This window comes from Indicator indicator, chromosome 19, assembly GCF_027791375.1.
Source record: "Indicator indicator isolate 239-I01 chromosome 19, UM_Iind_1.1, whole genome shotgun sequence".
NCBI classification, from domain to species: domain Eukaryota; kingdom Metazoa; phylum Chordata; class Aves; order Piciformes; family Indicatoridae; genus Indicator; species Indicator indicator.
In genome coordinates, this window is record NC_072028.1 from 20,966,949 (window position 1) to 20,977,834 (window position 10,886).

The following is a 10,886-nucleotide window of genomic DNA, read 5'->3' on the forward strand; positions in this document are numbered from 1 at the left end:
GCGGCGGCGGCGGCGCAGAGCTGCACCCTCACGTGACCCGGCGCCTCACGTGACGCGGCGCGTGGGCCCGCCCCTTCCCGGCAGGCGTTGCGGGGCGGGAAAGCGCTGATTGGGGACGCGCTGAGGGGGGGAAAGCGCTGAGGGGGAACGCGCTGAGAGGGGAAGCGCTGAGGCGGGACGGCGGCGGCGGTCTGAGGGTCGTGTAGAGCAAGCAGCGGCCCCGCCACCGCTCTTCCCTGGGCCTTATGCCCCTTTCGTCCCCGGGGAGCAGCGTGAAGCTCTCCCTCGGTCCTGATCTCTTCATGGAATGATTCGGGTGGGAAGGGACTGTTAAAGCTCATCCAGTGGAACCCCGCTGCAGCCAGCAGGGACATCTGCAGCTAGAGCAGGTTCCCTCAGAGCCATGAACAACCCCAGGCATGGGGCAGCTCCCACCTCTCTGGGTAGCCTGGGCCAGGCTCTCCCCACTCTCAGCGTCAAACATGTCTCAGAGAGCCACAGAATCAACCAGGTTGGAAGAGGCCTCCAAGATCATCAAGTCCAACCAATCACCCAACCCTAACCAATCAACTAAACCATGGCACCACATGCCTCAGTGCCTCCCTTCTCTCTCAATCTCCCTCTTTCAGTTCCAACCATCCCCCCTTGGCCTGGCACAAGTGGCCCTGCTCCAAACTGTCCCCAGCTTGCCGAGAGCCTCTTCCAGCACTGCAAGGCCACCAGAAGGTGTCCCTGGAGCCTTCTCCAGGCTGAACATCCCAACTCTCTCAGCCTGGCCCCATAGCAGAGGTTCTCCAGCCCTCTGATCATCTTTGTGTCCTCCCCCGGCCGTGCTCCAACAGGTCCTTGTCTGTGCTGAGGGCTCCAGAGCTGCCTCAGCACTGCAGGGGAAGTCTGAGCAGAGCACAGCAGAGGGGCAGAATCCCCTCCCTGCCCCTGCTGCCCACACTGCTGGGGATCAGCCCAGGACAGGCTGGGGCTGGGCTGGCAGTGCTCGGTGCCAACTGATCTCCAGCTTCGCGCCCCCAGCACCCTCAAGTCCTCCTCAGGCTGCTCTCCAGCCCTTCATCCCCAGCCTGAGTTGATACCAGGGGTTGCCTTGTTGAAGCTCATGAGGTTTACACAGGCCCATGTCTCCAGCTTGTCCAGGTCCCTCTGGATGGATTCCATCCCTCAGGAGCGTCAGCTGCAGCACTCAGCCTGGTGTCATCTGCAGGCTTGCTGAGGCTGCTCTTGATCCAGCTGTCTATATCACTGAAGATACTAAGCAGTATGGGTCCCAGTGCAGACCCCTGAGGGACACCACTTCTGTGGGCTGCCTCCACCCCACTCCACGTTTTACCCCCTCTATGGGTTAGTCATGGCAGAGGTAATGATCTGTGCTGGTTACATCCATACTGCAGGTACCCCTTGGGTCACTGGGGTCACACAGAATCAGAGAATTATCCAGGTAGGAAAAGACCTTCAAGATCATCAAGTCCAACCTATCACCCAACACCATCTAATCAGCTAAACGCTGGCACTAAGTGCCTCATCCAGGCTTATTTTAAACACTTCCAGGGATGGTGACTCCACCACCTCCACAGACAGCCCATCCCAAAGGCAGTCAACAGGGTCAGGTGTAAAGCATCTTGGACCACCATGACTGATACTGGCAGGGTGAGGAAACACTGGCCCGGATTGCCCAGAGTTGTGGTAGATGCCCCATCCCTTGAGCCATTCCAGGTCCGGTTGGACAAGGCTCTGAGCAATCTCCTTGCAGATGTCCCTGTTCACTGCACTGGGTCTGGACTCAACGGCCTTTAGAGTTCCCTTCCAACCCAAACTGATCTATGATTCTCTGTGATTCTCCTCCTCTACTCTGCTCTGCTGAGACTCCACCTGGAGCTCTGTGTCCAGTTCTGGAGCCTCTCTTACAGGAAGGCTCTGGAGGTGCTGGAAGATATCCAGAGAAGGGCCAGGAGGAGGAGCAGAGGGCTGGAGCTTCTCTGCTCTGAGGACAGCCTGAGAGAGTTGGGGTTGTGCAGGCTGGAGAGGAGAAGGCTCCCAGGAGACCTTCTGGTGGCCTTGCAGGATCTGAAGGGGGCTCCAAGAAAGCTGGGGAGGGAGTTTTGAGGGAGACAGGGAGTGATAGGACTGGGGGGGATGAAGCAAAAGTAGAAGTGGGGAGATTGAGATTGGATGTTAGGAAGAAATTCTTGCCCAGGAGGGTGGTGAGAGCCTGGCAGAGGTTGCCCAGGGAGGTGGTGGAAGCCTCCTGCCTGGAGGTTTTTGCAGCCAGGCTGGAGGTGGCTGTGAGCAACCTGCTGTGGTGTGAGGTGTCCCTGCCCATGGCAGGGGGGTTGGGTCTGACTGAGCCTTCAGCTCCCTTCCAACCCTGACAATTCTATGATTCTACAAGAACACAAGTGAAGCTCCCAGCACAACCAAAATGTCACCTCCTGAGCCCCCCACCCCTGCTGAGAGACCATTCATCCAACCAGGAAAGGCTCTGCAGGAGCTACTCTGAATAAAACTCCCTCTTTTTGACGTGGAGGTGCCCTGCACTCTTGTCTGTGTGGCTATGGTGCCCATCTGGGTGCAGGTACCCTCATCCTGCTGCTCTCCCTCTCCTCTGAGACCCCAAAGGGACAGACTGCACTATGCCAACTTGGCAAAGGCTTTTTGCTAAGGGCTGGTTTATTAGAGCTGCAGAGGAGGAGCTGGCACAGGTGGGCAATGAGCCAGTAGCCCCGTGGGGAGGGTCCTAGTTCTTGCCACAGGGGAAACTGGAGCTGATCTTCCTGCAGTAGCAAAAAGCATTGAAGAAGCGACAGTAGCAGGTGGCACAGGGGTCACAGCAGGGCACCTGCTGCCCGAGGCAGGACTCCAGCAGCCGGACACAGCGGCGGGGAGAGCGCTCCTCACGGCCTGCAGCTTGCAATTCTGTGGAGGAAGCCTGCTGGAGAGAGACAGGAGGAAGAGGAGGGAAAGGCTTGGTGCCGGACCTGTGTGCCAGCAGCAAAGAACTGCATGGGAGAAAGCCAGGAGCGGCTGCTGCAGCCTGCCCCAGCCAGCGGCTTAGAGCTCTGTCCTGCTGAACTCTGGGCTTGCTCTGTTGGACATCACCACTGAGCCCTCTGTGGGTGTCACTGCCTCGTCCACCATGTCTCAAGGCCTTTCTGCACTTTCAGGGCCATTCTGCCTCAGCTTTAGTGAAGACTACTATGCCCTCTGCCCAAACAGAGGCACTGGGGGGCAAGCCAAGCACGACACAGCACTACTTGGTGAGCTCCTGTCTTGCAGATCCTTCCTGGGCTGCACTTGTGGTTAATTAAATGGAGTGCAGGAGCACAGGCTTGGACTACCCTCCTCTGAATGCCACAGGTCCTTGTAGTTCTGGGCAGCCTCAGCTTGTCCCAGCCCTGCCTGCTCCCCAGCAGGTAACAAAGAGATGCTCCCTTCCTAGGCAGCACCATGCTGGGTTCCAAACTGTCCCCAGAACACAGAGAAGGCTGTTCCTGCTCTTTGGGTTAGGAAGGCTCAGGGAGCATTACCTGTGGTTCTGACACGCTGCCTCTCTGCACGAGGTCACCGTTGGCTTCTTGGACCTCCAGGGCCATCTGCTCAAGCCTGGGGAGAGCTCCTGCAGGATACAGAGAAGATTGACGAGAGGGCTACTGGGTGGGGGCTGCTCTGGTTCTGCTTCCCGTGGGCTCCCCTATTCCTTCAGGATGCACTGACCAGCAAGGCAAGAAGCTGCACTGCTTTAAGGGGATCCTCTGCATCTAACTCTGGGTGTTGTGTCCCCACTTCAATTTTGAGGCCCTAGGCATACTAGCAAGCAGCTGATGAGGGGCAGCAGGAGAGTGTGGGGGGCCCCCAGAACTCACCTTCTGGCTCTGCAGACGCCTCATGCTTGACCTTGCGTAGCAGGCTGGTATAGCGAGCTCTGTCCGCCCCCTCCAGCCCACCACCCACCTTCTGCAGGTGGCCACAGCTGAGGTCGGCACTGAGGACAGCCTGGATCCCCTGCAGCAGCCCACAGCACAGCAGCAGCACATTCAGCATGGTCCTGGGGGACAACCTGCACAGAGTGGGGATGGCCAGTTGCAGCGGCAGCCTGGCTCTGCCTCTGCCATCATCACCTCCTGAGCAGTGCCACAGCAGATGGCTGCCAGGCTGGGCTGTGTGCTCTTGGACTTGAGAGCCTTTTTTGGGCCACCATACAGCCTGGGAGCTTCACCTGGCCCCTCCAGAGCTAACACAGGTGCTGTGGTGCCATGGGGCACCCCAAGTGTGGGCACGTTCATGATCTCACCGTAGGAGAGGGGTGAGCAGCAGAGGGTGGATTGAGAGAATCACAGAATTGTTTTGGCTGGAAGAGAACCTGAAGATCAAGTCCAACCATTAGCCCAGCACTGCCAGGGCACCACTAAACCATGATCCTCAGCACCACATCTACACAGCTTTGAAACCCTTCCAGGAATGGGGACTCCACCACTGCGCAGCCTGGGGCAGGCCTTGACAACCCCTTTTGGGAAGAAATTGTTCCTCATGCCCAACCTAAACCTCCTCTGGTACAACTTGAGGATATTTCCTCTCATCCTATCATTTGTTTCTTAGGAGAAGAGACCAACCTCCACCTGGCTCCAACCTCCTTTCAGGGTGTTGTAGAGTGAGAAGGTCTCCCTTGAGCCTTCTTTTCCCCAGGCTGAACACCCCCAAGTCCCGCAGCTGCTCCTCCCTAGCCCTGTTCTCCAGACCCTTCTCTGGACATGCTCCAGCACCCCAAAGTCCTTCTTGGGAGTGAGTGGCCCAGCACCTCCCAACCCTGATGTGATGCCTTCCTCTCCAGCTCTGCTTTCTCCACATCCCTCAGCCCCTGAGCCATGTTTCCTGTCCCAGCCTCATGGGCAGGTTTGCACCACAGCTAGCAGGAGCTCAGGGAAGGGGCAGGAGTGACATTAGGTGGCTGAACCACAAGAGATCTTCTGCATGTCTCAGGTGGAACAGAAAAATCTGCCTGGAAGTCTCTGAGAAATGACAAACTGCTTTTCTACCACTGCTCCTGCAAGCAAACCTCAGGGTTTGGGCTCAGCAAACAGAGGGGCTTTGAGAAGATCGAGTGTGGGTGCAGAGACTGGTGGAGAGAGCAGGCACAGATGTGATTAAAGACCACAGCAAGGAGCTGAATGTCACAGCCAAGGCCCTTCCAGGGGGCTCCAGCCCCTCTGTGCCACCCAGTTCCCTGAAACCCCCTGCTGACACTCAGCTGCATGGCTTCTGTGCCACAAGCACTGGGATGCAAAACCTTCTCTGCCTGGGGCATGGACAGTGCTACCAGAAGATTCCCCCCTGAGCTGGGCCAGCCTGGGGATTTCACCTGCTACCAGTTTGCTTCCTCCTCCCTGCTCGTGGGAGGACCAAGGAGAAGGAGGAAGGCAAAGATGAAGCATGGTGAGGAGAAGACGATGAGGCTGGGCTTGGGTGGGCTCTGTGGGGAGGAGGACCACACCAGGGGAAGGGCTGGGCGAGCTGGTGCTGCAGAGCTGGGCTCTGGGGATCTGAAAGCTGTAAGAAATCCAGGGGGCCTCTTAGGGAGCAAAATTAAAAAGGCCAGGAAGGAGAGGAGGACCACACCAGGGGAAGGGCTGGACAAGCCAGTACTGCAGAGTTAGGCTCTGGGGGACCTGAAAGCTGTGAAAAATCCAGGGGGGCTCTTAGGGAGCAAAAGAAAGGGGGCGAGGACCACACCAGGGGAAAGGCTGGGCAAGCTGGTGTTGCAGAGTTGGGCTCTGGGGTCCAGAAACCTGTAAGAAATCCAAGGGGGCTCTTAGGAAGCAAAAGAAAAGGGGCCAGGAAGGGGACCCCCAATCGCTGCTGGCAGCTGAGTCCCAGAAAACCCCAGCACCTGCTGGCTTGGGGCTCCAGCAGCCCAGAGCCGTGCTGGCTCCTCCACACCTTCCCAGCCCCACAAACCCACCCAGCCCGGGAGAGACCCGTTCCACAGCCTGGGGAGCCCCAGGACCGTGGGTATCAACCCTCGGGCACCCCCGCCCGTTCCCGTTGAGCAGCACTGACCTCTCCCGAGTGGAGAGGGCGCCTGCCGCTCGCCGCTCCGCCGAGCCCGCCGGGAGCACCGCTGCCGCGCTCTGCCCCAGTGGCCTCCTCCCCACAGCCTCCCTGGGCTTTATAGCAGCTCTTTATTAATTAAGTGCTCCAGCCACATGACTCTGCTAACGAGCAGGTAGGTGGGCTGCTCTGGAACCGGCCTTTGTCTGCGCGGAGCGGCAGAGCGGGGAGGGAGGACTCCTGCCCTGCACCCCACACATCCGCGGGGAGGAACAAATCCCCACCGGCTCCAACCGATGTCCTGGGAGCCATCCCCACCACCCTCGCAGGCCTTGCACCTTTCCTCAGCAGCACCCAGGCTGCAGCCTGAGGGCATTTCATAAGGAACTTCTCCTGAGGGTGTCTAGGGACAGGACAAGGGGGGAACGGTTTGAAGCTGAGGGAGAGCAGGGTTAGACTGGAGTTGAGGAAGAAGTTCTTCAGTGTGAGGGTGGTGAGACTCTGGAATGAGTTGCCCAAGGGTGTTCAAGGCAAGGTTGGATGAGGCCTTGAGCAGCCAAAACTAGTAGAGAGGTGTCCCTGCCCATGGTGGGGAGCTTGGAGTAGAAGATCTCTGAGGTCCCTTCCAACCTGAGCCAAGCTGTGATTCTGTGACATCCAGTTCCTGACTAGAGAAGTCTCAGGGCTGCAGGCTGCTCACCAAACGCAGGCCAAGCTCTCCACTGGTTTTCAAAGGGAATGTTGCCCACCCATAGCTCTTGGTAGGCACCTAGCCAGAGCCTCCAGAAGTCCTCCAAATCCCGACCACTTGCCATCTCTGGATTCTTCAAGCTCCCACCTCTGCTAACTCCATCCTCTCATTCCTGTATCCATTAGAATCACAGGTTTGGGTGGGAAAGGTCATTCTGTCCAAACCCCACCTGCAACTAGAGCAGGTTGCTCACAGCCTCAAACAACCTCACCTGGAATGGTTCCAGCCATGGGGCATCTCCCACCTCTCTGGGCAGCCTGGGCCAGGCTCTCCCCACCCTCAGTGTCAAACATTTCTCCCTTCTCTCCACTCTCAATCTCCCTCTTTCACTTCAAACCATCACCCCTTGGCCTGGCACAACAGGCCCTGCTCCAAACTCTGTCCCCAGCTTTCTCAGAGTCTCTTTCACCACTGACAGCCCACCAGAAGGTGTCCCTGGAGCCTTTTCCAGACTGCCCAAGCCCAACTCTCTCAGCCTGGCCTCACAGCAGAGTGCTTGCAGCCCTGCCAGCATTGCTGTGACCTCCTCTGGCCCTGCTCCAACAGGTCCCTGTCTGTGCTGAGGACTCCAGAGCTGCCCCAGCACTGCAGGGGTGGGTCTCAGCAGCGTTGCCTGGGTGAAGACTCAAAAGGTGTCAGGGGCAGGTTTGGCAGCCCCTCTCTTTCTTTCCATTCTCAACCCCGAAGTCTGTGTGGGTGCTGAGTGCTCCATCCAGCTCCATTTCTCTGGCAGGAGCTTGCTCCTCCAGCCCCAGCCCAGGGGGGTCTCAGGTCCCCAAACCCAAGCTGCCCCCGGCTGATGGCAGCCCCAGCCCAGCTCATTAGGGGCTGTTTGCGTCCTGCCGGGAAGGCATTAGCGGGGCCGGGGGCGGCAGCGCTGAGAGCTTTTCAATCTGCGGCAGCTCCGCAGCTCCTAACGAGCTTAAATGAGGCGGCCGGGCGCCTCCCGGGCCGCTTCCAGGAAAAGATGGCTCACGGCGAGCGGGGCCGGGGCTCTGCCCGCAGCCCGGTGCTGCTGCAGGGCCGGGAGTGGGCGAAGGAGCGGTCGCTGGCACGGCAGGGACGGCCGGGAGCCGGGACAGCAGGCTGGCGGCTCGGCCCAGAACGGGACCCTCGGAAGACAAGCCAGGGCAGGGGGCTCGTCCTCCCTTCCTGGAAGCGTGCGGGCTGCTCATTTAGCTGGTTACCAGCACCGTTACCGCCAGCGCAGTCCCCGCCGCCCCGAGCGGCCACTCACGGGCAGCGCTGAGAGCCCACAGTGGGGCTGCCGGGGGCCATGCTGCCGAGAGGTGTGATGAGCGTCGTCCCGGCCTCAGCCCTTGGGGAGGACGATGAGTATCACCGGGCCTCAGCCCGAGAACAGGGGATGTGTCTGACGAGCATCCCCCAGTTCTCAGCTCCGGAGGCGGTGGGGGTAAGGGGGGGGCATGGGGGCAATGTGATGAGGCTCGACCTGGCCTCAGACCCAGGGAGGGAGCAATGACCATCACCCTGATCCCAGCTCCATGGGGATATAATGAGCATCACCCAGGCCTCACCTCTGGGGGTGTGTGATGAGCATCCCCGTGCTCAGCTCTGGGGTGTGTGATGAGCATCCCCCGTGCTCAGCTCTGGGGTGTGTGATGAGCATCCCCCGTGCTCAGCTCTGGGGTGTGTGATGAGCATCCCCCGTGCTCAGTTCTAGGGGTGTGTGATGAGCATCCCCCGTGCTCAGCTCTGGGGTGTGTGATGAGCATCCCCCGTGCTCAGTTCTGGGGTGTGTGATGAACATCCCTTGTGCTTAGCTCTGGGGGGTTGTGATGAGCATCCCCTGTGCTCAGTTCTGGGGTGTGTGATGAGCATCCCCCGTGCTCAGCTCTGGGGTGTGTGATGAACATCCCTTGTGCTTAGCTCTGGGGTGTGTGATGAGCATCCCCTGTTCTCAGCTCTGGGGTGTGTGATGAGCATCCCCCGTGCTCAGTTCTAGGGGTGTGTGATGAGCATCCCCCGTGCTCAGCTCTGGGGTGTGTGATGAGCATCCCCCGTGCTCAGTTCTGGGGTGTGTGATGAGCATCCCCTGTGCTCAGTTCTGGGGTGTGTGACGAGCATCCCCCGTGCTCAGTTCTGGGGTGTGTGATGAACATCCCTTGTGCTTAGCTCTGGGGGTTGTGATGAGCATCCCTTGTGCTCAGCTCTGGGGTGTGTGATGAGCATCCCCCGTGCTCAGCTCTGGGGTGTGTGATGAGCATCCCTTGTGCTCAGCTCTGGGGTGTGTGATGAGCATCCCTTGTGCTCAGCTCTGGGGTGTGTGACGAGCATCCCCCGTGCTCAGTTCTGGGGTGTGTGATGAACATCCCTTGTGCTTAGCTCTGGGGGTTGTGATGAGCATCCCTTGTGCTCAGCTCTGGGGTGTGTGATGAGCATCCCCTGTTCTCAGCTCTGGGGTGTGTGACGAGCATCCCCCGTGCTCAGCTCTGGGGTGTGTGATGAACATCCCTTGTGCTTAGCTCTGGGGGGTTGTGATGAGCATCCCCTGTTCTCAGCTCTGGGGGGTTGTGATGAGCATCCCCCGTGCTCAGCTCTGGGGTGTGTGATGAGCATCCCTTGTGCTTAGCTCTGGGGGGTTGTGATGAGCATCCCCCGTGCTCAGCTCTGGGGTGTGTGATGAACATCCCTTGTGCTCAGCTCTGGGGTGTGTGATGAGCATCCCCCGTGCTCAGCTCTGGGGTGTGTGATGAGCATCCCCCGTGCTCAGCTCTGGGGGTGTGTGATGAACATCCCCCCCCGAACTCAGCGCCGTGGGAGGTGGACCAGGGCCCCTTTAAGGAGCGCTACCGGAGCCGCCCTGACGTCACGGGGCGGGCACACCCGGGCACCCGCAGCCCCGGCGGCCCAGCTGCGCTGCCCCGGTGAGCGCAGCTCCAGCCCCGGGGGTACCGGGCCTGGGCTGCTGCGAGGGCTCGGGGAACGAGGGTGTGGGGGTGCCTCGGGGCCTGGGGTATCGGGGTGCCTCGGGGGCTTGGGTATTGGGGGCTGGAGGTGGAGGTGCCCAGGGTGCTGGAGACCTGGGGATGGGTTTATGGGGGTGACAGGGGCGCTGGCAGTAGAGATGAGGGTATTGGGGTCCTCAGGGTGCAGTGGAGCTGCGGGTTGGTGATATGGAGGTACCAAGGGTACTGGAGGGGGGTATGGGGATGGTCAGCATGCTGGAGACCTGGGGGTTGCTGGTATGGGGGTGCTCAGGTTGCTGGGGGTTGGAGGTTGGAGTATGGGGGTGACAAAGGTCCTGGAGAGCAGGAGGTAGGGGCATCGGGGTGCCCAAGATGCTGGGGAGTGGAGGTAGGAGTATTGGGGTGCCCAGGGTGCTGGGAATCTGGAGGTAGTGGTATCAGGATGCCCTTGGTGTGCTGGAAAAGTGGAGGTGGGGGTATGGGAGTATTTGGGGTGCTGGGGACTGAAGATGAGGATATTGGGATGCACAGGATGCTGGTGACCTGGATGTGTGGGTACTGGTGTATCCTAGGGTGCTGAGGCATGGAGGTGGGAATATTGGGATATCCAGGGTTCTGGGGACTGTAGGTAGGGGTACAGATGAGTGTCCAGGTCCTGGGATGCTGGAGAGTGGGAGGTGGGGTGTGAGGAGTGCCCAGGGGGTTTTGGTGTCAAGGGGCTGGGGACTCTGATGCCCTGGGGGTCCTGATGTCAAGGGGCTGGGGAGTTTGATGCCCTGGGGGTTATGGTGTCAGGGGGCTGGGGAGTTTGATGCCCTGGGGGTCCTGATGTCAAGGGGCTGGGGAGTTTGATGCCCTGGGGGTTATGGTGTCAGGGGGCTGGGGAGTTTGATGTCCTGGGGGTTATGGTGTCAGGGGGCTGGGGAGTTTGATGTCCTGGGGGTTATGGTGTCAAGGGGCTGGGGAGTTTGATGCCCTGGGGGTTATGGTGTCAAGGGGCTGGGGAGTTTGATGTCCTGAGGATCCTGGTGTCAGGGAGCTGGGGAATTTGATGCCCTGGGGGTCCTGGTGTCCGTGGTGCTGGGGGTGACCTGTGCTGACATGTGCCCCATGGCCCAGCAGCTCGCCCATCGCCCCCTGGCGGCGGCAGC

The 10,886-nt window shown here is 59.7% G+C and overlaps 1 protein-coding gene across 1 annotated transcript; it reads right to left on the reverse strand.

The window, feature by feature from the left end:
* Positions 1-2,746: 2,746 nt before the first annotated feature.
* On the reverse strand, positions 2,747-4,053 carry AGRP (agouti related neuropeptide). Its single transcript, XM_054389819.1, has 3 exons — positions 3,873-4,053; positions 3,537-3,625; positions 2,747-2,938 (listed from the first exon to the last, which is right to left on the reverse strand). The coding sequence occupies exons 1-3, from the start codon at positions 4,048-4,050 to the stop codon at positions 2,747-2,749; spliced, it is 459 nt and encodes a 152-aa protein (XP_054245794.1). The 5' UTR covers positions 4,051-4,053.
* Between the last annotated feature and the right edge of the window lie 6,833 nt (positions 4,054-10,886).

Excerpts from the sequence above, each read along its gene's own strand:
- AGRP (XM_054389819.1), bottom strand. The coding sequence starts at position 4,050 with ATGCTGAATGTGCTGCTGCTGTGCTGTGGGCTGCTGCAGGGGATCCAG. Across the intron at positions 3,626-3,872 it reads GGCGTCTGCAGAGCCAGAAG|GAGCTCTCCCCAGGCTTGAG; the intron begins GTGAGTTCTGGG and ends TGTATCCTGCAG. Across the intron at positions 2,939-3,536 it reads GCAGCGTGTCAGAACCACAG|GCTTCCTCCACAGAATTGCA; the intron begins GTAATGCTCCCT and ends TCTCTCCAGCAG.